The sequence below is a fragment of the Camelus ferus genome, chromosome 2 (assembly GCF_009834535.1).
Source record: "Camelus ferus isolate YT-003-E chromosome 2, BCGSAC_Cfer_1.0, whole genome shotgun sequence".
NCBI classification, from domain to species: domain Eukaryota; kingdom Metazoa; phylum Chordata; class Mammalia; order Artiodactyla; family Camelidae; genus Camelus; species Camelus ferus.
The window spans coordinates 103,533,671-103,554,608 of NC_045697.1; the positions used below are offsets into that span (position 1 = coordinate 103,533,671).

The 20,938-nt window shown below is 40.2% G+C and overlaps 1 protein-coding gene across 3 annotated transcripts; it reads left to right on the plus strand.

Annotated features, from left to right (window-relative positions):
- Nucleotides 1–6,530: 6,530 nt before the first annotated feature.
- Nucleotides 6,531–20,315, plus strand: LSM6 (LSM6 homolog, U6 small nuclear RNA and mRNA degradation associated). 3 transcript variants are annotated; one of them, XM_032464429.1, is made up of 5 exons: nucleotides 6,661–6,804; nucleotides 8,212–8,312; nucleotides 13,970–14,085; nucleotides 17,411–17,524; nucleotides 19,909–20,315. In XM_032464429.1, the coding sequence occupies exons 3-5, from the start codon at nucleotides 13,992–13,994 to the stop codon at nucleotides 19,941–19,943; spliced, it is 243 nt and encodes an 80-aa protein (XP_032320320.1). In that variant the 5' UTR covers nucleotides 6,661–6,804; nucleotides 8,212–8,312; nucleotides 13,970–13,991; the 3' UTR covers nucleotides 19,944–20,315. The 3 variants fall into 3 exon arrangements, with proteins under 3 accessions (XP_032320313.1, XP_032320329.1, XP_032320320.1); XM_032464438.1 differs by lacking the exon at nucleotides 8,212–8,312 and having other exon boundaries at nucleotides 6,652–6,804; XM_032464422.1 differs by lacking the exons at nucleotides 13,970–14,085; nucleotides 17,411–17,524; nucleotides 19,909–20,315 and having other exon boundaries at nucleotides 6,531–6,804; nucleotides 8,212–8,318.
- The last annotated feature ends 623 nt before the right edge of the window (nucleotides 20,316–20,938 follow it).

Genomic DNA, 20,938 nt, shown 5'->3' on the forward strand with positions numbered 1-20,938 from the left:
ACTCTGTGCAGGGTTTGTGTGAAATTCACAGCCTTGTACTTTGTCAATAATATCTCTAAGTTAGGCGAATGCTCTGGGGGCAACAGAAAGTTGCCAGTGGTTTAGGAATAAAGGAACTTCAAAGATGGAATGAGGCCATGCACAGCCAAGGCTTCCTCGGCTCCAGCGAGTGGAGACTAATAAAATATTATTCTTTAAAATACATACATACATCTTAAGAATACAAAAGTCACCTGCCTTTCTATTTTGAAAGAGCAACCAATTTTCTCTATAATAGGTTTCCTCCAGAATCTCTTTCTCTCTTGATTTTTGAATTTTTATCAGTGTACTATTAAATTTTGCTGACAATAAAATATTCTCAAAATATCTTCTTAAGGTATTTGGGGTCGGGGAGTTGGGTCCCATAAGACTCTAGTTTTCCTTCATGTGTATTTAGGGAGTAACCTATGTGCTGAAGGCAGAACTCGTGTGTTCTCTGTCTAGCTAAGAAAGTGAAAAGTTAAGTTTCAGTGAAGGTTCTGAGATCTTTGTTGCCAGCTGAATAGGAATGGATGCAAAAGGTCAGCTTTGGAAGAAATCATTACTTTCAGGCATATAATCATGAAATGATGAAGAAATGTTGATTAATTAATGGTGTGATTGCGAAATGGGAGAAAAAGTTTCCAAAAGTGTTCAGATTCTGATCCTTGTAGAGTTCACATCAAGGAAATTCACTTACCTTCATATTTTAAAATTTATTTAAGCTGTGATTCTCAGAGGATCTTATTTCTGGGACCAACTGAGTATGCAATCTGTGGCCCTGTGTTCATCTATGTATAATTAGGAGTCCTTTCCTTTGCCAGGCACTGAACAAATACATAAAAATTAAAAAGAGAACAAGGTGTCGTTTAGATACAAAGTTAGAATGGACCCATAGTCTAGCAAATGCCTCTATTAATTATTCACTACCTCCCCCACCCAGTATGATTAGAGTAACATTCACCTTGGCTCTGGACTCAGTCGGAAGCTGTGACTGCCCTCACCATGTTTTGTGTCCTCTGCAACCCACGTGTCTCCATTCTCCAGCATAAATCAGAAAGCCATGCTTCTCCTTGGCAGGAAGTATTCTTCTCAGCTGAGCTTTTTAGAAGACCCTGGAGGACAGAGGGTATTATTCTTTGCTCTAGTTACAATTGATGAAGATGGATGTTGGTTCCCCAAATTCTGTTGGGGACAGTTATGAAAAGAGGACAATGCTGTATGTTTTGAGGCAGCTGATCATTCTCTCGGTGTGGGTGACTTTCTAGAAATGTGTCCAGACGTTGCTGCAGGCTTTGTCACAACAGAAACACCTAGGTAGTCTCTGTTTCTGAGTGTTTTAGGTAACAACAGATGTGCTTCTCATTGCAGTGCCTTTAGCGACTGCAGAGACATCCATCTCTCCTGATGTTAGAGACAGAAAAAGCCAACTCCTTAAGTAAAACAAAATTGAGAGCAAAGCGCTAATGGTAATATATTGGTAGTTTCCAGCTACGTTACGTTCACTAATCTGACTGTGATAAAACAGCTTCTAATGTGAAAAGTTACAGAGAGGTAACATCCAGTCTTAAATTTTTGTTTTCTCCTTGGATTGAAGGCCTGAGGTGCCGGAGTTGTTCTTGAACTTGACCCTACAAGTTTATAACATGTTGCATTTTAACTACAGCACAGTGCTTGTGGGAGACACCTTTACACCAAAAAAAGCATGTGGATTTGATAACCCTCCTTGGAAATCAAGGACATCTCTTTTTTGGCTGTCAACATTTTTTTTTTTTTTTTGACAGTCTAAAGAGAAAGCACTGGCCCAGTTCATTAATGTTTTGGAATGAATTTAGTTATGATGTATCATAATAGAAATGGATTGTGGGGGGGGTGGTTTTGGTAGTTGAAAAGATCAACATTTTCACATTATCAGTTAAAATCACATTAGTAAGAAATATTTTGAAAATTGACTTTAAATAAACTTGGTGGCAGGTATTCAAGCAGAGAAAACACCTCACAGATGTAGGAGTGCACTTTTAAGAATTAGAAGAACCACATACCTTGGAAATTATTTGGTGACATCTAAAATATTCCTAACTTTTTATACATTGTACTTTATTTATGTGAGTTGGCCATCCAGTTTTAATTAGTTTCGCTGAGGTAGAATTAGCTTGAAGTCGATTCATTCCCCTGCAAGATGAATAGCATCCTTATGTACCACAGATTTCCAACACCAACTATAATTCACAAAAGCCCAATACAACTCTTTTCTTTGTAGCTGGGTAACCATTTATGTTTGAGGTGAAGATGTTAATATGGAAATTTTGTGAGCTGGGAAAGAGGACGAACGCTATCATTCTAATTTATGACCTTTCATATACGGCCAAATGTAAAGGCAACTTCAATTGTTTTATATCTCAGGGCCAGCACATAGCAGATGTATGAAATTTGGAGTGTCAGACATAAACTTTTATTACCGAATTATAAATAATTTCTCCCACTTACAATGTTCACCTTTCAAGTTCATCTTGATTAAAATACAAGGGCAGCGTTGCACCGATTTCCCTGCATTTTACAGCCAAGAGAGGTTTTCTAGAGTTCACAGTGGAGCAGAAAGCATCACAGCATTTGGGAGCTTTTCCTCATAGGAGTTCAGACCCTGCGCCCAATGTGATCACAGTAACGTCCACCCTGGCTCTGGACTCAGCCGGAAGTTGTGACTGTGATTCAAGTTTTACCAAAACGATGGCCAATGAAGTCTGAACCTTTATTTAAACATCTCAAGTGTTATCTCTGAAACCAAGTGCCCACGATGTAGAATATCCCGTCTTTTGGTAAAAATAAAAGGCACCACTGCCTTTGCTGAGGAATTTGCCCATTAGTCCGTAAATTTATATTACTTCTCAGAAGATACTCAACAACTATTCTTTCTTCTTGTTTTCTTTAACAAGTAAGTTTCACATCCTATAATAAAAGGTAGATGACAGCGGTCCAAATACCCAAACTTAGAATGTGACGGCTTAGGTGTTTTTATTGTCCAGTCTGACCATCCAAGTGCATGCCCGCACATCATATGGCTAACGCGTTGCTGGAACAACACTGCCAGTATTACTACACTGATTTAGGTGTTAAAATCTGCTTTGGAGAATGTGGACCAATCCAGTTTCATGTTTGTGTCTCTCTTCGTCACCATCCTCAACATAATACAATCACCCACATGTCCGCAGGGCTAGACCTGAGACTGTGACCGAGCCACAGACATGAGGCTGTTTCCCAGATGCACAGCAAGCCCAACGCTAAGATGCTGAGACTTGCAGCAGAGGAGAGGTGTATTCACAAGTTAGCCAAGTGAGCAGGGAGAACAAATTTTAAAACCATCCCCCTCAAAGGTGAGGGGCTTGGGATATTTATGGGATAAAGCTGAGATGTGGGGAGACTGAGGAAAGATAGTTGGAGATAGGAACAAGGTGAGGTAATCATTCTGCGCAGGTGCAAGTAAACGACAGACTTTTTCATGGGATGCATGTTCAGAAAATAGCCAGCATGTTCTGAGGGTGGAGTTTTGGGTCCTTTGACGTCAAAAGGTTGGACACTTGCATAAGCCTAATGGGAAAGTCAGTGGTCCTAATCAGTCTTAACCTGCTTGAGCTTCAACTGGACACAGCTAAATCCAAATTTCTGAAAAAAAAAAAACAAAAAACCAAAAAAAAAAAAAAACAACTTAAGCAAACATCTTACTGTTTAGGCTACATGGAAGACATGCACATTTTCATAAAAACAATTAAAGGGAGCATGATCTGTGAAAGTGGATTACAGTTTATTCTTTGTTTGGCTAACTGACGACTAGCCTTGGTTTCAATACCTTCTCTTATGAACATGAAACACTGAAGGACATAATTCTTAAAAGGTATATGTACAAAAAAACTGCAGAAGTCTGGAACGAAAAAAATGAAATGGCAAACCTTCATCTCAGAATTGTTATGCCAGCATTTGCTTATGTTAAGAATATTAGCTTCAAGAGAATGAGAAGACAAGCCACAGCTTGGGAGGAAATATTTGCAAAGGACACACCTGATAAAGGACTGTTACCTAAGATAGATAAAGAACTCTTAAAAGTTGATTTTAAAAAATGAACAATCTGATTCAAGAGTGGGCAAAAGATTCGAAAAGACACCTCACCAAAGAAGATGAAGAAGAAGATATACGAATGGCAAATAAGCATATGAAAAGATGCTCCACAGCAGATGTCATCGCGAAATACAAATTAAAACTGCAATGAGATACCACTATATACTTATTAGAATGGCCCAAACACAAAATACTGGAAACACCAAATCCTGGTGAAGATGTGGATCATAAGAGAACTCAGTCTTTCTGGGTGGGAACACAAAATGGTACAGACACCCTGGAAGGCAGTTTGGCTTTTTCTTACAGATGCAAACATACTCTTATCATACGGTTCAGCAGTTGCAATCCTTGGTATTTATCCAAGTGAATTGAAAATTGATGTCTCTACAAAAACCTGCCCACAGAATTTAATAATAGCTTTATTCACAATCGCCAAGACTTGGAAGCAACCAAGATGTCCTTCAGTTAAGGGAATGAATAAATAAACTGTGGCCCATCCAGACAATGGAATGTTATCCAGAGCTAAAAAGGATTGAGTCATGAAGCTATGAAAAGATGTGGAGGAACCTTCAATGCACATTACTAAGTGAAAGAAGCCAATCTGAAAAGGCTACATATTATATGATCCCAGGTATATGATACTTTGGAAAAAGTAAAACCACGAAGACAATAAAAAGATCAGTGGTTGCCAGGTATTAGTGGGAAGAAAGGGTTGAAGACATAGGCGAGGCACAGGTGATTTTGGGGACAGTGAAATTACTCTGTATAATACTGTAATGGTGGACACTTGTCATTCTATGTTCATCAAAACCCATAGAATGTACAACACCAAAGTGAGCCTTAATATAAACTATGGACTTGGGGTGATTATGATGTGTCAGCGTAGGTTTATTAATTCTAACAACTAAACTACACAAGCTAAACTAAATCCTGTCATATTATTTTTATGAAGTTTAAAGCTCCTTAATAAAATGTGTTCAAGGCTTTGAAGATTTGTTCTTAGTGGTCTAGTGTTCCAAAAAAGTCTTGCATTTATTTTCTTTGTAAAATAAAACATGATGGGTGGGGGGAACCCTGTGAAATATGGGAAGTTGTTTTGTCGATTAGTAAAAGTCAATTCTTAGCTGCTGAGGGGGTTCTGGACACAGTCACATTTTGATAAACATTTTGGCTTATGAACAAATTCATGGTGTCCACTCCATTTGTCTAGTTGGGCCCTTACAGATCTGTGCCCCTTAGAAAAGTTTGCAGTTGCTTTGCAGGTGAACCACATCCTTAGAGTTCTTCATTGCCCCCTGCACACCAATCGAACTGACCCCATGAGGGGTCTTTGCTAAAGGGAGAGAGGCTATGAGTTAAAAATTCTTTTTTGAATAATTGAAACAATCAGTGTGGAATATGGTACCATTTGATGTCTTTTGTGAAGAAGGTTTTTAGGAACAGGGCTTTATATCCTATTATTTTGTGAGGGTTTGTTTTTTTTTTGCAGCTAATTATTTTATTTAAATGATACTTATATTTTTAAAATTTACATTATATTTTATATTAAAAGATCTTCAGATACAGCCCTTTTCAATAAATCTATAATTACTTAGTCTTTACGCAAAGTGAGCTCTTACAAAAGCATATAAAGAAGTTCTATTTTTCTATCAAATCACACCTAGCCATTCTCTGTCCCCTATACCAATCAAAGGTTCATTTCTTCTGCCTTTAGCTGAGAGGCTTACAAGAGGGTGAACTCATTTTGTCTTAGGAAAACGTTTGTACTTTAGATCATGTAACACTTAAACAGGGTTAAAGATCTGTTTAAAGATACTATCACTTTGTTTATAACATTGCAAATCTGGAATAGAATTAAAGTATAAGTTTTAAGCTGATGAGGATATGTGTGTAGGGAAAAAAGGAATCAAGTCTTGAAATAAGTTTTCTTCTTTTTCCCTTCCTTTTAATAGCAAGAATATTGAGATTTCATGCAAAGTTCCAAACCAAGTTCCCATAGCAGCACTTAAATAATGTCTGCACACCATTTCCAATTAGAACTAGTTTGTAATGTAACGCAATTTATGCCTTTGTGAGTTACCTTAGTGATTTCAATTTGTTGTGTCGATTAACGTCGCTACGGAAACAATCTCGTGCTAATCACGACTTCGTCTATCACACATTTAATCAAAAGTGGGTTTAAAGCTTCGAGGCTGCTTGTTTTATTTATTTATTTGCATTTAATTATTCAAATTCAGGATATTTCTTAGTATGTATAGTCATTACTTTAGCAGTGAATTTCAGTTCTATGACTTCAAGCTCTTAACATTTCTGCCTAAAGAAATCCTGGCCAAAAGATCATTTCCAGTTTTGTTTTTGTTTTTTGTTTTTTTTTTCAAGGTCGGGTAGGGGAGGAGGGTGGATGATGTCTGCTTTCTGTAATGAGAGAGCCTTTTGACTCCGAGGCACCAACTCTGCATTCAGGCAAACGTGTATGCTGGGATTTTGCGCGCTCCGGAGCGGGTTGCAGGCCTTTTCGGTCCTCGCGGGCTGCCGTAGTCAGGGAAAGCAATGATTGGCTGAGGCGGGAAAGTGCCGCCGCCGCCTCGGCGATTTCAGTTTCGGTTTCGCCCGGTCGGTCCGCGGAGGCCGGGCTTGTGGGCTTCGTGGAGTGCGGTTTCTGTTCCTGGCCGCGAGGTGAGCCACACTGCCGCGCGGGCCGTGCGAGGCCCCCGTGTTGCCGTCACCCCGGGCAGGGTTCGGGAGCGGCAGCCCGGGGCCGACCCGGCAGCCCCTGGAGGGGACCGGGAGCGAGCGCGGACTCGGGAGCCGGCGGCCGGCGGGTCCCCGCGAGGTGCGCGCTCACGCTCGGTCCTCGGCGCCCGCCTTGGCCGGGGTTTCTGGGGTCGCCGGCGCCTGGATTCCCCAGCCCGGCCCTGAGAACCCCTCCCCGAGGGCCGCCTGGATCGAGCGGGGAGGGACGGCACGAGCCGGGCTCCGCCGGGTTGGCTTCCGAGACCGCTCACTGTGGTCGAAGTTCCGGAGGGAGCCCCAACTTTAGCCCGGGGATTCGGCGGGAAAGCAGACCCCGAACCCAGGGCCAGGCTTCGCCCGGAACTACCTGGCCTCGGTCACATCGGGTGGCTACTCCTGGCCCCCAGGAATTAGGAGGTGGACTAGCCCAGCTTCTCGAGTAGTCAGGTTGGGGGACGCCCACAACCGTAAGGGGTTAAGTGCTGTCACCCGGGCTTTTGTGTGTAGTGTGTGCGCGCGTTCGCAGCACGTATTTTTATTGAAGGTGTCTAGAATTAGGCTAGGCTGATGCAGATCATCTTGACTGTGATTTGGTGTGTCCTTCCTTACCCCGTATTAGTACGAGACGGTTATAGAAAAGTAGGAAACACAGAAGAGTTTAGTAAGGAAAATAATATTCGTGGCACTCTTCAACCTACAATCTCTGTATTTTACTCTTGTTTGTACTAGTTTGTACTTGAGCTAAGGCTGTACCCATTTCATCACTTAACAGTACATTTAGTTTTTAACTTTCATTTAAAAAATCATTCCTAAATTTCTAGTTTTATGTTTTCCTTTGATTGGCTACCTGTACCATCACTGTATAGGTCCTGTGTAACCAATTGTGTAACCATTTCCCAGCTGTGGGACATTTAGGATGTTTTGTGAATTTTTGCTTCATTTTGGTATACCAGCTAATACTTTAATAAACCTTTTTTTTTTGGACCAATTCTGAGACGTGAAATTATTAGAATGGATGCTGTGGTCTTGTAGGGTCTTTTTAGGTCCTCACACACATCGCCAAATTGTTTTAAAAAATTTTAGTAGTTTACATCATTCACGTATGACTATACCTTACCAAGAGTAATTCATTTCTAATATATCAACCGGCAAGGCTGATGAACCTCTTTGAAATTTTTTTTCTTTTATGGTGGTCTCTGGCAATTCAACTTTCTTGACTTTTGGGCAGGAACAGAGGATTGTGTTAGTATGTGTTAATGTGTATTAGCGGAGTTACTGCATAGGCCGACTGAATGTTAGAGCAGGATGATCACTTAAGTGATCATCTGGCATAACTCCCTTATTTTGCAGATGAGAAACCTGAGTCCTGGAGAGGTGAAATGAGTTATCCAAGGCACACAGCTAATTAAGTAGCAGAGCTGGGATTAGAACTCAGGTTTCCCGCCTCCCAAGTGAGTACTCTTTATGCTGCAACATGTGGTCTCTCACTAAACTGTGGCTTACTCAACATTAAAATTTAAAAAGTGTTACATCACTTGGATTATTCTACTGTTTTATTTGGGGGGGGATTGCAGTATAGTTGATTTACAATATTGTGTTAGTTTCAGGTATACAGCAAAGTGATTCAGTTATATATGTACATGATTTTATACTCTACTGTTTTAAACTTGTACCAAGTACCAGAAATCATCATCGTCTGAGGGATCTGTAGCACTGAAAAATGGAAAGTGACTGTTTTCATGGCCGGGACTAGAACATCATTTTTTAGAACAGCAATCCCTTCAAGATTTCTTTGCCCATTTTCAGATTCTTTACATGTTGGAATAAAATATCTAATAAGTTATCGTTTATACTCTGTCATCTGGTTAGAACGTAGCTGTTCTCGTTTGTTAACCCTTAAAGGTTTTTAAATCTCCTTGTTGCTCTAAGATCAGAGAACAAGTGGTTTCTTGATTTAGAGCTTGTAACAGTGTTTCTCAACCGCACTGGACATCTGGGGGCAGGTAATCCTTCGCTGTGGAGGGCCGTCCTGTGTTTTGTAGAATGTTAAGCGGCATCCCTGGCCTCTGCTTAACAGACACTGGTAGCACCTCCTTCCTCAGTCAGGAGAATCCAAAATGTCTACAGACATTTCTCAGTGTCCCTGTGGATGGGGTTTAAAATCACTCCTGATGGAGAACCACTTGCTTATGGAAATTATTTGGGGACCTTTCTAGAATGCAAATTATAGTGCTTCTTACCTGGAGAGTCTGACCAGGGGTGGGTTTCAGGAACTTGTATTTTAACAAGCATCTGTGTTGATTCTGATGCAGCTAGTTCTTGGACAACACAGAAACCTTTCTGTTTTCTTCATCTTTTGTCCCGTGGCCAGTAATAGAGATATCACTAGGTTATAGCTGTTCACGTGCGTGGATGATGCTGTCCTAGTCACTGTACCCACTGTTGGGGGAGGAGGGGAAGGGCCAGGGATTTTCCTTGGCACTGCCCTTAAACACCGCTTCCACAGGCCCGGGCAGTGTGCTCAGGGTCCAGGGATACCAAGTGAGCAAGACATTTTTCTTGTCCTGAGAACCTTAAAACCCACTGGTCAGCAAACAGGAAAACTACGAAGCAGCCTGCTGAGGGCCGTGACTGGGCACAGAGAGGGTGCTCTGAGTGCACAGGGTACCAGCTCAGCTTGGGCCAGAGGGGAGGAAAGTAGCCCCTGCTGCGTGGGGAGGACGGACTGGTCTGAATCCTTTGAAAGAGGGCTAAGTATCCTCTGTCTCAGACGGGAGATCTGTAGAGAGCTGGTGTTCTCCTTGTCTGATGCCTCTCTGACACGGATGTGGGAGTCCACAGCTGCATTTACTTGGGCTGTAGTGTCATGTTCCACTGCAGGTTTTTTGTTTTTTGTTTTTCCATCTCAGTGTTCTTTTACCCTAAACTGTAAATACTCTGAGTAGGTGAAAGTTTACAGTAAACATTGCCAAGAAACAAGGATCTGCATGTCTTCTCCTCTATGATATAACTCAGTCATATTAAATATATTTCCACCTGACCATTTTTATGTATCTTCACAGGCTAATTTATGGTACTGTCACTTTGAGTGTTTCCCCCCCAATACTACTGCTCTCCAAAGAGATCTCTCACTGTCTCCATGACCATTCCCCAGGTTTAACAAGAGAATCTTGACATATTCAAAAGGGTAGCTGTACCTCTGAAAGAGCTTTGGGCTTTGGGGTCAAGCCTTTGTTCTGCTCACCACCTCGAAGGGTTACTACATGAATTGCTCAGGAATCTAACGTGGCCAGGCACGTAGTTAGCTGGATGAATCAAACTTGGTCCCCCAACCCCCGTTCTTGACCTCTCAGTAGCTTCTGCCAGAAAATATACTGCTTTTGACTTAATAGCCATTTATGAAAATAGGTCATTTGAAACAAGCCCAAGCAGGAGTCAGGGAAGGGAGAGGAGGCACAGAGGGTGATTATGGCTTTAGTTTTGAAGAGAAGTTTTATCAAGGTGACCCTGAAGAAAGGAAGCCTTTTTCCTCTTACGTGTTTATGGTTCAAGAGGCTTTTCTCTTCCTTCAGAAACAGGTCAGAACTGATCCTTCTGCCTTATCCAATTTAAAAGATGAAAACTTAAAATTATGTGAGCCAAGTGATGGGAAAAATTGTGGTGCTGAGACCAATTTACTCATACAAAATGGATTTATAGGCAAGTCATTAAGTAACAGGGAGTACCACAGAAGCCTGATGAAGACAAATGGAAAAGATACGCTCTCCTCAAGTGGTGGATAAAATGTGTTTGAAACAACCATCCTGTTTCAAAATAACATAAAAAATTTTTTTTTCAAGAGATTTAGAACAATGGAGATGTTCTAGAGAGTAATCGTGAGAAGCTTGGTACTAGTCTCTCATGTGGTTTCCAGTCTTTTGAGGGAGAAAAGACTCCTCTTTAAAAAAAAAAGTGCATAGAAGAGAGTAAATAGTGACAAGTTATATCAAATGTAACCAAATGGGAAACTGTGAGGCCAGAAACTGAGTGAGATGACCTGTCTCCAATCTGTGATAAGGTGGAAACAGAACTCCTGCAGGTCTTTGCTTAAAACCTTCCCATGGCCACTATCACTGACAGTCTTTCCCATACTCGCCAGCCCATAAGAATTTCCTAGGTTTTTGCAAACGGATTGCTGGGTTCTGCCCCGGAACTACTGAGTCAGAATCTCTAAGTGACAGATGATTTGGGTTAGGGAAACTGACCTAGAGGCTTAAGGCCGCGCTCTGCCTTGCTGTGTCCCCCAAGAGCGTGTTCCTCACCCCTTGCCGAGGTAGCATTTCCCTCTCAAACCTAAACACACTGTCCAGTGCCTTTGTTAAGATTCCTCTCCTTTTCAGCTGGTGGACTACTTTTTCTCCACAGGTGTACCTTTGGAAATCTTTCTTTGATCTGCCAGGCCTGGGCTCAGTGATGTTCTCTGCATGAATTTTATCCAAATGTAAACAACTTTTAAAAACTTCTCCATTTGCATGTTTCTGCCCCCTTGGGAGTGTAAGCTCTGAGGGCGCAAGGCCATGTCTTACTGGAATTGCATCCCTAGCCTAAAGTACCTGACACTTAAGTGCTGGATGACTATTTGAAGTGTTGGGTGCCTTCAGGAAGAGATTGATGTTAATTGCAGTAAAGATGAGGCTTAATGGCAGAGGTGTGATCTTTGATGAGCTTAGAAGAAGAATATAGGCTTAATGGCAGAGGTGTGATCTTTGATGAGCTTAGAAGAAGAATATATGTGTGCTTTTTTAAAAGATGAGGAAAGATAGTATTAATAACATTTTTAAAGTAATATCATCAGTTAAGCAACTAACAGTCTAGGTTTGTATTTTTTTAATGTCATTAACTTTTACCTTTGGACAAGGTGGTTAATCACAGATTTTCATATCACAATACATTTTAGTGGGGTTTTTAGCACAAAATAAACAGCTAGTTTTATCTCAATTTTGTACATGAGGAAGCTGACATAATGGGACTTAGCATCTGGTGGGAAATGAATCTAAGACCCGTGAGTTGGGTCTCTATCAGACCTTCAGAGTTAATAGTCTCTCCAGACCCTGTCATCCACAAAACAGCACATGTTCAAGACATAAGTAAAGCACTTCATGGGTGAATGGCAAGATCTGTTTCTTTTTACTAAGCTCGTTAAAGGTACTGAATCTGCTACAGGATTTACTTTGTAATTTTTTTTTCTTGTGCTCAAAACAGCATAAATAAAGTTGTTGTGTGGTCTGAGTCATGAATGAATAGTGATTGTCCTGAATGGTAATTTTAGTTATCTGTTGAGACTGTGTAGCTGAAAAAATACATAAACTGGTAATTCGTTGGAAAAGTTAAAATTTGCCGAGCAGAATAATTAGTTGATCAATTAAAAAATCTTTCAAGCCTTGGAGAGATGGAATGGATGAGGATAGACCAAGTAATAGCCCCACATTCAAGAATAGTTTATGAAATTTGTGTTTTCTTTTATTTAACTTGAGATGTTGACTTTTCTTACTTAAAGAAAATTATTTTACTTTAATTATTTACTTAAATTTACTTTTGTTTACTCACACCCTTTAAGCAGGAGTTTAAGTTCTAGATTCTAAGTTCTTTAAGGTCACAGCCTGTGTGTATGGTATTTTTTGAATCCCCTTGCAGTGTGTCCATACACATAATTATTAACCAAATGAAAAGCCAATAACCTAGTATTCTAGCTTATCCAAACTGCTGAGCCTTGCACAGATTCACTTTGAGAAAATCTCCAAACGATGATCTTAAACCTGAATTCAGATCATTGAGTGGATGGACTTGGAGTGAGATAAGCAATGCTGTTTATGGAAGAATGTTTAGTGAAAATTTTGATTGAAAACTAACAAAAAAACCGATCTGAGTTCTTTAGGGGAGTCCTTAAAATATTGTATTTATATTTATTTTTAAGTGTCAGTGCTGTTTTTATGGCTACCAAATAAAAGTGATGCTAGATTCGACTGAAACAGAAAAGTTAATTTCCAATTTGTATACCAAAGTATTTTGAGAGAGAACTTATATAACAAGATGAGTTTTGAAAGGAGTGATGGGCAGTTCTGTATGTCTGTGATTGATTTGGGTGCATAATGTTCTTTCCCTATTTCAGATTCCTATTATATTTGATTTTTAAGATTTTTTGCTTTATTATATGGAATGTCTGTCTGCTGTCATTACAATAGTGTAAATCAGAATCTTCGGCTACATTAGCAGCTTTCTGGAGGCTGTATAAAGATGTGATTAAGACATGGGCTGGCTAGCCACTTACTGGCTGTGTGACCTTGACCAGGATGCCTCGCCCTTTCTGTGTCTGTTCATTAGTAAAATGAGGTTAAAACAATACCTACCTCAGTGAGCTCCAAGTGGATTAATAGATGTAAAGTGCTTAGAGAAGTGCTAGCATGTAGTGCACTCAAATTTTAGCTCTCAGTTATGATTATAATTTTTTTCAGAGGGACTGTTTTGACATCAGTAGTTGTAAATGTTATATAAGCAGCATATAATCTGTGATTTTAAAATATGGCTGATTTGAACTTGAATATTGATTCCGTCACATTTGGGGGCATGTTGTTTCATCTTTCTGTGCCTTTATTTTCACCAGCAACGTGGGGATATTAAGACCTTCTCCCCAGGGTCCTCGTAAAGATTCAATTTGATAGTGTTTTTATAAGGATCTTAGCAGAGCGCTCAAGCATAAGACAAGCATTCCCTAAGGGGTGGAGGTGGTTGTGCTTGTGGTGGCTGTATTGACTACACCTGAGACAGCAGTGAACGGCGTGATTGAGAACAGGGGCTCTGTAAACACAGGGACTCTTCTGTGACGAGGCTGTGTCATAGGGTTCCGGTGGGGCTGAATGAGAGAAGAGGTGTAAAACACTTATTAGCTCAGCATCAGGCTCGCTGGGAAGTACTGGCATCGCGTTAGCTGCCTCGTTGCTGGAGCATGGTGGAGTGATGTTGACTTCACTGTGATCCTTTGACTCTTGATTTCCTGTAAATACATGAAAGGCTTCCAGTCTTTTTTGTTGAATAATTAACTTTTATCTTTGCCTTTATTGCTCCTTTTCAGATTTCGGACCAGGGTTGTTAAAATGAGTCTGCGGAAGCAAACACCCAGTGACTTCTTAAAGCAAATCATCGGACGACCAGTAGTGGTAAAATTAAATTCTGGAGTGGATTATCGAGGTAATATCTTCATGCTGCATCTTTGCTGGTGTTAACTAAATAACTAAAGGTGACTTAACTGATTTTTATGAGCCTCTTAGAAGTACCCAGTAGACCAAAAAGCATTGGTTGACCCCATAGTTTGTCTACCCATTTCTTTTTCTTCCTCTGAGATGGTTCATTTTAGAGAGACAGCTCTGACAGCAGAGTGTGCACTTCTGACTTGCGGTGTGATGTGCGGCTCCTGTCTCCTGTCTCTGCTTTGAGATCGTGTGTGCCTGAGTTCCCTGGTGATAGCCAGGCCTGAGTAACTGGATACTGAAAACACCTTGGCCCAGCCACATTTGTACGGAAGTGGTCAGGATTGGCAAGCAGCGATTGAGACTTCCCGCTCATATAGTGTGTGGGGTATCCAGAGACACCTTTCTGTCCTTAGGGAGGAAAAACTGCTCTTTTTAAGAGGCTGTGACTACTGAAATTAACTTTGTGGAAGTAGCAGTATCAAATTCCATTTTTTAAAGTCTGAAATTCCTAATCTTGAAAATTGAGATATGTTCCATTACTGGGAATATTTCACATGGTATAGATAACCAATTCATTAGCAGAATTTTAAATCCTTTTCTTGGTCTTTTCTGAATAGATGTTGGTCTCTTTCCTGAATAATGATCAGAATCTCTTGTGATTTCTCCACTTTCCACACATGCAAACTTAATTTTATTGAGCGCTTGCTAGGGGTCCAGTGTGCATTAATTTAATCACTTCAATTTTCACTTTCTAGTCATAAAAATCCTTTGAGATCTCTGTTGATTGTCCCCACTTAGCAAAGGAGGAGCTGAAACTCAAACTCAAGCTTGACTTAAAAGCCTTGTTAAGAAATATTCTACTGTTTGTGTACTCCTTTTATTAGCATATCTCTGGTTTAATTTCATTTTTATAGTGGAATTAATGGATTTATACTGAATACTGAGATATTATTAAGTCTCTATGTGCTGCTTCTTACCCTGGAACTTTTGATGAGCTCAAAGAAGGTGATAGACTCCGAGAGAATCTTCCGTAGCTGATTAGGTCAGGGACCTGTGTTCAGTATCTCCTCAGTACCCTCTTCACTGAGATAGTCAGCCTGGCCTTTTTCCTCTATACTTTTTAGGGAAATGTTTTCTGTTTATAAAGGTAATAAATATGTTTTCCTTTTCCTTTTCTTTCTTTCTTTTTTTTTAAAGAAATTTCAAAGCAAATAATGACTGGAAAGTATAGAGAAGAAAGCAAACGCTCCCAAAATTCTACCGTCTGGAGATAATCAGCCGTAGCAGCTAGGACCTGTCTCCATATATGCATCATTTTACAGAAATGGAATCAGGGGCACGCATCCTGATTTTTTTTAACATTAAAAATGCATTCAGGTCTCTGAGAATACAGTGTTTAATGGCTGCATGGGAGTACCATGAGTGGGTGGACCACGGTTATGTTTTTTTTAACCAGTGTCCAGTTAATGGACATTTAGGTGTTTTTTGCTGTTGTAAACAGCTCTGCTCCTTTGACATGTATCCCGAGCATTTGACCAAGTGTCTCGTTTGTAAATTCCCTGGGCTTGGAGTCAAAGAGGGTGGCAAACGGCCTCCATCAGGGCAGATGGCTCGTTTTCCCCTATTTTCTCATCAGCCCTTGGATTAGCCTTTGATTTCAACAACTTTTCCATTCTAATTGGTAACAAGTAATATCTCTTTTATATTTCTTTGTTTACTGGTTTGGGATTGAGCAACCTTTCATATAGGTAGTAACTATAATTTTTCTCCTTTTATGAACGTCAGTTCATGGCTTCTGTAGTATTAAAGCAAAATATTGTACGGTATTGAGAATCTACGATAAAGAATATGGTTAAATAATAATAAAAAAAGAAACAGCTCTCTGTAGCAGTTGCCCTTTAAGTTTGAAGAAACTTATTTTCTGTTATTCGTTGTAGTTTAACCCTTAGGGAAGGGAGGGGATTATCATTCCAACGTCGTGGAACCTTTTTCTTAAAAAAATCTTTGCTATGAGAATATTTTTATTAGAAGTGACCATTTCATTTTTCAGTCCATTTAATTAATTTTCAAACAGACTTGCATATCATGTCTTAGAAGTTTCTTGCTCATTCATGATTGGGGTTTAGATCTAAAGTAATACAGCAGGAAATAAACTGTAAAGTTGTATCTTCAGCTTTCTTTTAATAGGAAATGATTGTTATTAATTGTTCACAGTCCATTCTGATGCTTTGCAAGTTTGCAGCTTCTGGCAGAATTCTGTGAGATTAATGTCCTGTGCTCTTATTACACACACACAACTTTGAAAAGGAACTGTTTTGTCTAGAGGATAATGGGGGCAGAGGCAGAGAGTGAGGAGCATATTAACGAAGTTGAGACTAAATGAAGCCATCGACTTGGTTCATCAAATCAAATTTCTGTTATATGTTTTGTGGTGTTGTTTTTATAGAAAATACCACATGAAATTAGAGACTCAGAGTTAGAGACGTAGATTTTCATCTTTAAACAAAAAAATCATCAGGTCAAATTTTGCAAAATTGCTATCATCTTAACACAATGAACAGGATTTACTTGAGCAGTTTCCTTGAAAGCTCCCTAGAATGTTTTTGGCTGTTTTTCTATATTAGTCTGGATTTGCAAATGTCCTCACTGGAGCCACACGGAAAGGGACGTGTTGTAATGCAATATGTCGCCTCGTGTTCTCAAGCTGCTCTTCACTGTGAGTCACAGCTTTAAGATGTTCTTTCAGGAGCACCTGCTGTCTCCTCTTCTCTATTATTGTAACAGATTGTGGAGACTTCCTCTTAACCCTGGAGTACATTCGTCTGCTGCGGGAGAGGTTGTGAAAGAATGAGATAAATCTGCCAGACCCGTACTTCATTTGGTGGCTTAAGTAAGAAATGCCACTGGACGTGAGGTGTCTTGGCTAGTGGTCATTTGTTCCTGCATAATTGCCCACTCCTGGTTTTAGCTTTCAAAGAATGGTACTTTATTTGGAATATTCTTACTGTGTTGCTTTTGTGAAGACTGTAAAAGTTGTCATTACAACACGTACCACGAGAGAATCAGCAGTCCGTTGTTCTTCCTGCCAGCGGTGGGTGCACCACGGCTCTCACCCCGTATGCCTCTTAGCCTTCATTCAGACTGGCAGAGAGCAGAGATGGGGATTTTTTGTGCTTCCGTCTGTTGAGTTTCATTTACAGTGTGAATTTTTATATTAAGCATGTAAGTGCTTATGGATAAAGAGATCGTCAGCCCTAAGGTATACCCTGTAAGTTTCAACTCTTTGCTTTGTATATCTTCTCTCTGACTCACTCCGTCTCTAGGGGTCCTGGCTTGCCTGGATGGCTACATGAACATTGCCTTGGAGCAGACGGAAGAGTACGTAAATGGACAACTGAAGAATAAGTACGGGGATGCATTCATCCGAGGAAACAATGGTAAAATCCTTTCACTTTGCAGTTGCGCAGTAGCCACAGTGAACCTTTCTGGTTCTAGTCAGAATCACCAGCAGGTTTTGTAGATAATTTAAAAGTTCAGTTTGGGTTCTGCTTTATTTGTTTTTAAATTCTTACATCTCAGATCTTCAGTGCAACCAGTTCTTTTTTAGATGTTTCTTGGCATTTTGGAACAAGAAATTCTCCTCATCCTTCTCTTTACTGGTGAGGAACTGAGGGACCTTGATACACTGACCCAGAACTCAGTTCTCTTGAACAAAGGGTGTGATATTCCCGCACCTTGGCCTCTAACACTAGCGGTTGGAGCTATGAGAGTGGCCACTCTTTCCCTGCTGTCTTTGGTTTGCATCATTTGGCAGTTAGCTTGTCCTTTCCTCTATTAAGCATTCAGATACCTTTTTGTGGGAGATTTGTATCCTTTAGTTTGGCAAAAATGGCAAAATGGGAAATAAGATTCTGAACTTTCCTAACTTTTTAACAACTTATATATCGCTGTGATTATTATGGTTGCTTTTAAGTACCTCATTTAAAACCACATTATCAATAAAGGCACATTTGAATTTTTGTGGGGGAAGGGGAAGACCTTAAAACTGTGGAAATTATCCTTTGATGCATCCCCACTTTTTGGTCCCATCCAAATGGGTCTCCAGGACTCTTGATTTTGAATTTTTTTAATTGATGTGCATTCTTTAGTTCTGAATAACTTCTTTAACCCCCTTAACAACTGTATCTCTTTGCTGTGAACTAAACATCCTGACTTGTGGGTATTCTATCTGGTCCTTATCTATTTTATATATGTAGTATATATCTGTTAATCCTAGCCTCCTAATTCTGCCTTCTCTTCCCCTTTTGTACCTATAAAATTATTTTCTATGTCTGAGTCTGTTTCTATTTTGTAAATAAGTTCATTTGCTTCTTTTCTTTTTCAGGTTCCACATATAAGTGATATATTTGTCTTTCTCTAACTTACTGCACTTAGTATGATAACCTCTCTGGTCCATCCATGTTGCTGTAAATGGCACTGTTTCATTCTTTCTTATGGCTGAGTAATACTCCATTGTATATATACCACATCTCTTTTACCCATTCATATATTGATGGACACTTAGGTTGCTTCCGTGACTTGGCTATTGTAAATGGTGCTGCTGTGAACATGGAGGTCATCGCATATCTTTATATATACCTTTTTTGTCCTTTCAATGTGTAGGATGTCTTCTCCTGTTTTTAGTATTGTTCTTATTTGACTCTTTCCATTTACTAAGGAATGTTAATGATCTTTCCCCATCTCAAGACAGCTGCTAGCAGTAGTCAGCTGTGGGTTCTGCGAGTGGTGAGAGGCTGGATCCTGTCACACACACACACCCCACATCTCAGTTTCCTAGTGGTGCTTTTACTGTCATTCTGGTTCTTCCCTTTGTAAAACTTTTCCCACAGGACGATCAGTGTTAGTTACCTTTAGACTGTAATTTACATCCTCCGCTCTTAGAAGAGGATCCTGGCTCATTTGATTAATCTGTGCTATGCCCTTTGATGAAGGTATCTTTTAGTGTTGACTTTGAACAAACCTATCAGAATCTGAGTAGGCCTGAGAGGAGGTAGCCTCTGGTGGAGGCTTGCCTGGAGTGACGCGGTCATCAGATGTCATCTGATTCTTATGTACCACATATGCTGAAGAGTTCAGTTTGGGTAGTCACAAGAAGACTAGCTAAGTAAAACTTTGAGTAACACCAAAGGTTGATACTTTCCAGGGAAATCAGAATAAGGACTTCAGTATCTTTAAGAAACATGACAAATTCCTCAGCTCTTGTTTATCCTGATATAGTTTAAAAAGGAAACAGCAAGTGTAGTGATTATATTGAGGAGATGGATGAAAATAATGTCCTTTATTCTTTTTTTTTAATTGAAGTATCATCAGTTACAAGTGTCAATTTCTGGTGTATAGCACAATGTCCCAGTCATGCATATACATGCATATATGTATATATTAATGTCCTTTATTCTTAACCTGAGGTTTAGCCTGGTAGATTTGCTAATTTACTTCACTGCAAGCATAATCATCATACCTACAATTATGGAACACTCTAATATTCCAGAGACTTTCACATACATTCATCTTACCCATTTGGTCAGGATTTGCCAAGTCAGTCAAGTGTAGCTAAGCCTAGAACACAGTCCTGTAGCATCAAACTCAGACCTAGATTCATAAAATTAGTCTTGTAGGAGTTCTAGGATTTCTTGTGTGGTATGAAGATTCCTTTGAAATTTGCAGAGGTGTCGGGCTAAAATCCTGTTTGCTTTTAATTTTAAAACCTGCTATTATGACACCTAAGAACAGCTTTCTCAATTGGTTTATTTTTTCTTTTCAGTGTTGTACATAAGTACACAGAAGAGAAGGATGTGAAGACAGTGAGCATGCAGTACTTCCCATACTCGGACATGGTTTTTATTAAGTTTTTCATTCCTTTTGTCATATAATTTGTCCTATTTTGTAATGGTGATTTTTCACTGACGCGTGAGAAAGATAAATGTGTAACATTGTGGATTTAATTGTAAAGCATTCTTTCATATTTAAGTTGCAACTGTTTCCTTTTACCTCTGTGTCAGTTTGCGGAAAGCAAAAAGAATTTTTTAAAAAAGAAAAGATCTTTCTCTCTTTACACGGTTTTTAACTGAAGTTTCAAGCAGTGCCGTTTGATTTGCCTGCTTTCCTTGTTGGACGGACTGAAGTGACACAGAATGTGAGGATGATTAAAACACTGTAGAGATGCCCTGCTTTATCCTGTCCTCTTCTGTTTGTCTTGCAAAATGCTGGAGTAAAAATGTCCTACAGGGCATCCAGTTTCAGTCTGAGGCTAAAAAGGGCCCCTGAGGCCAGACGTTCAGCCCCTGGTCCATCACCTCGGTGGGAAATAGAATTGGGGACCTACCAGTTGCACTGCCCCAAAAGGAGAAGGAATCCACGTTGACTTGGGGAAGAGGTTCCAAAGGTTCCAACATGCCCGGTGGGCGTGATCAGTCCCTTTAAGCCAAGTCTGTGCGCTGTCATCTTGTGTCTCCTGTGCGGTTCACTTGGTGGGTTTTCTTGCCCCCTTTCCAGAGCCCTGGCACCCATGCCGTCCTCTCATCTTATGCACACGGTGGGGTGGAGCCATTAATGTGTGCATGCCTGGCATCATTAGATGAAAGCAAGACCTGGAGCTTGTGAACGCGTTCAGGTCCAGAAGCTCAGCTGTAATGGGAAAAGTTTCTCCCCACTGTTGCTTGGGAGAGGCTTCCAGGAGCCTTCCTCCCCAGTCCCAGCTGGGTTTGATGCCATGTCCTCCAAGAGCAGAGCACAAGCATCCCCATCGCAGCCTCTGCATCTCGTGTCTCCTGCTGGGAGGGTTTCCACACTTT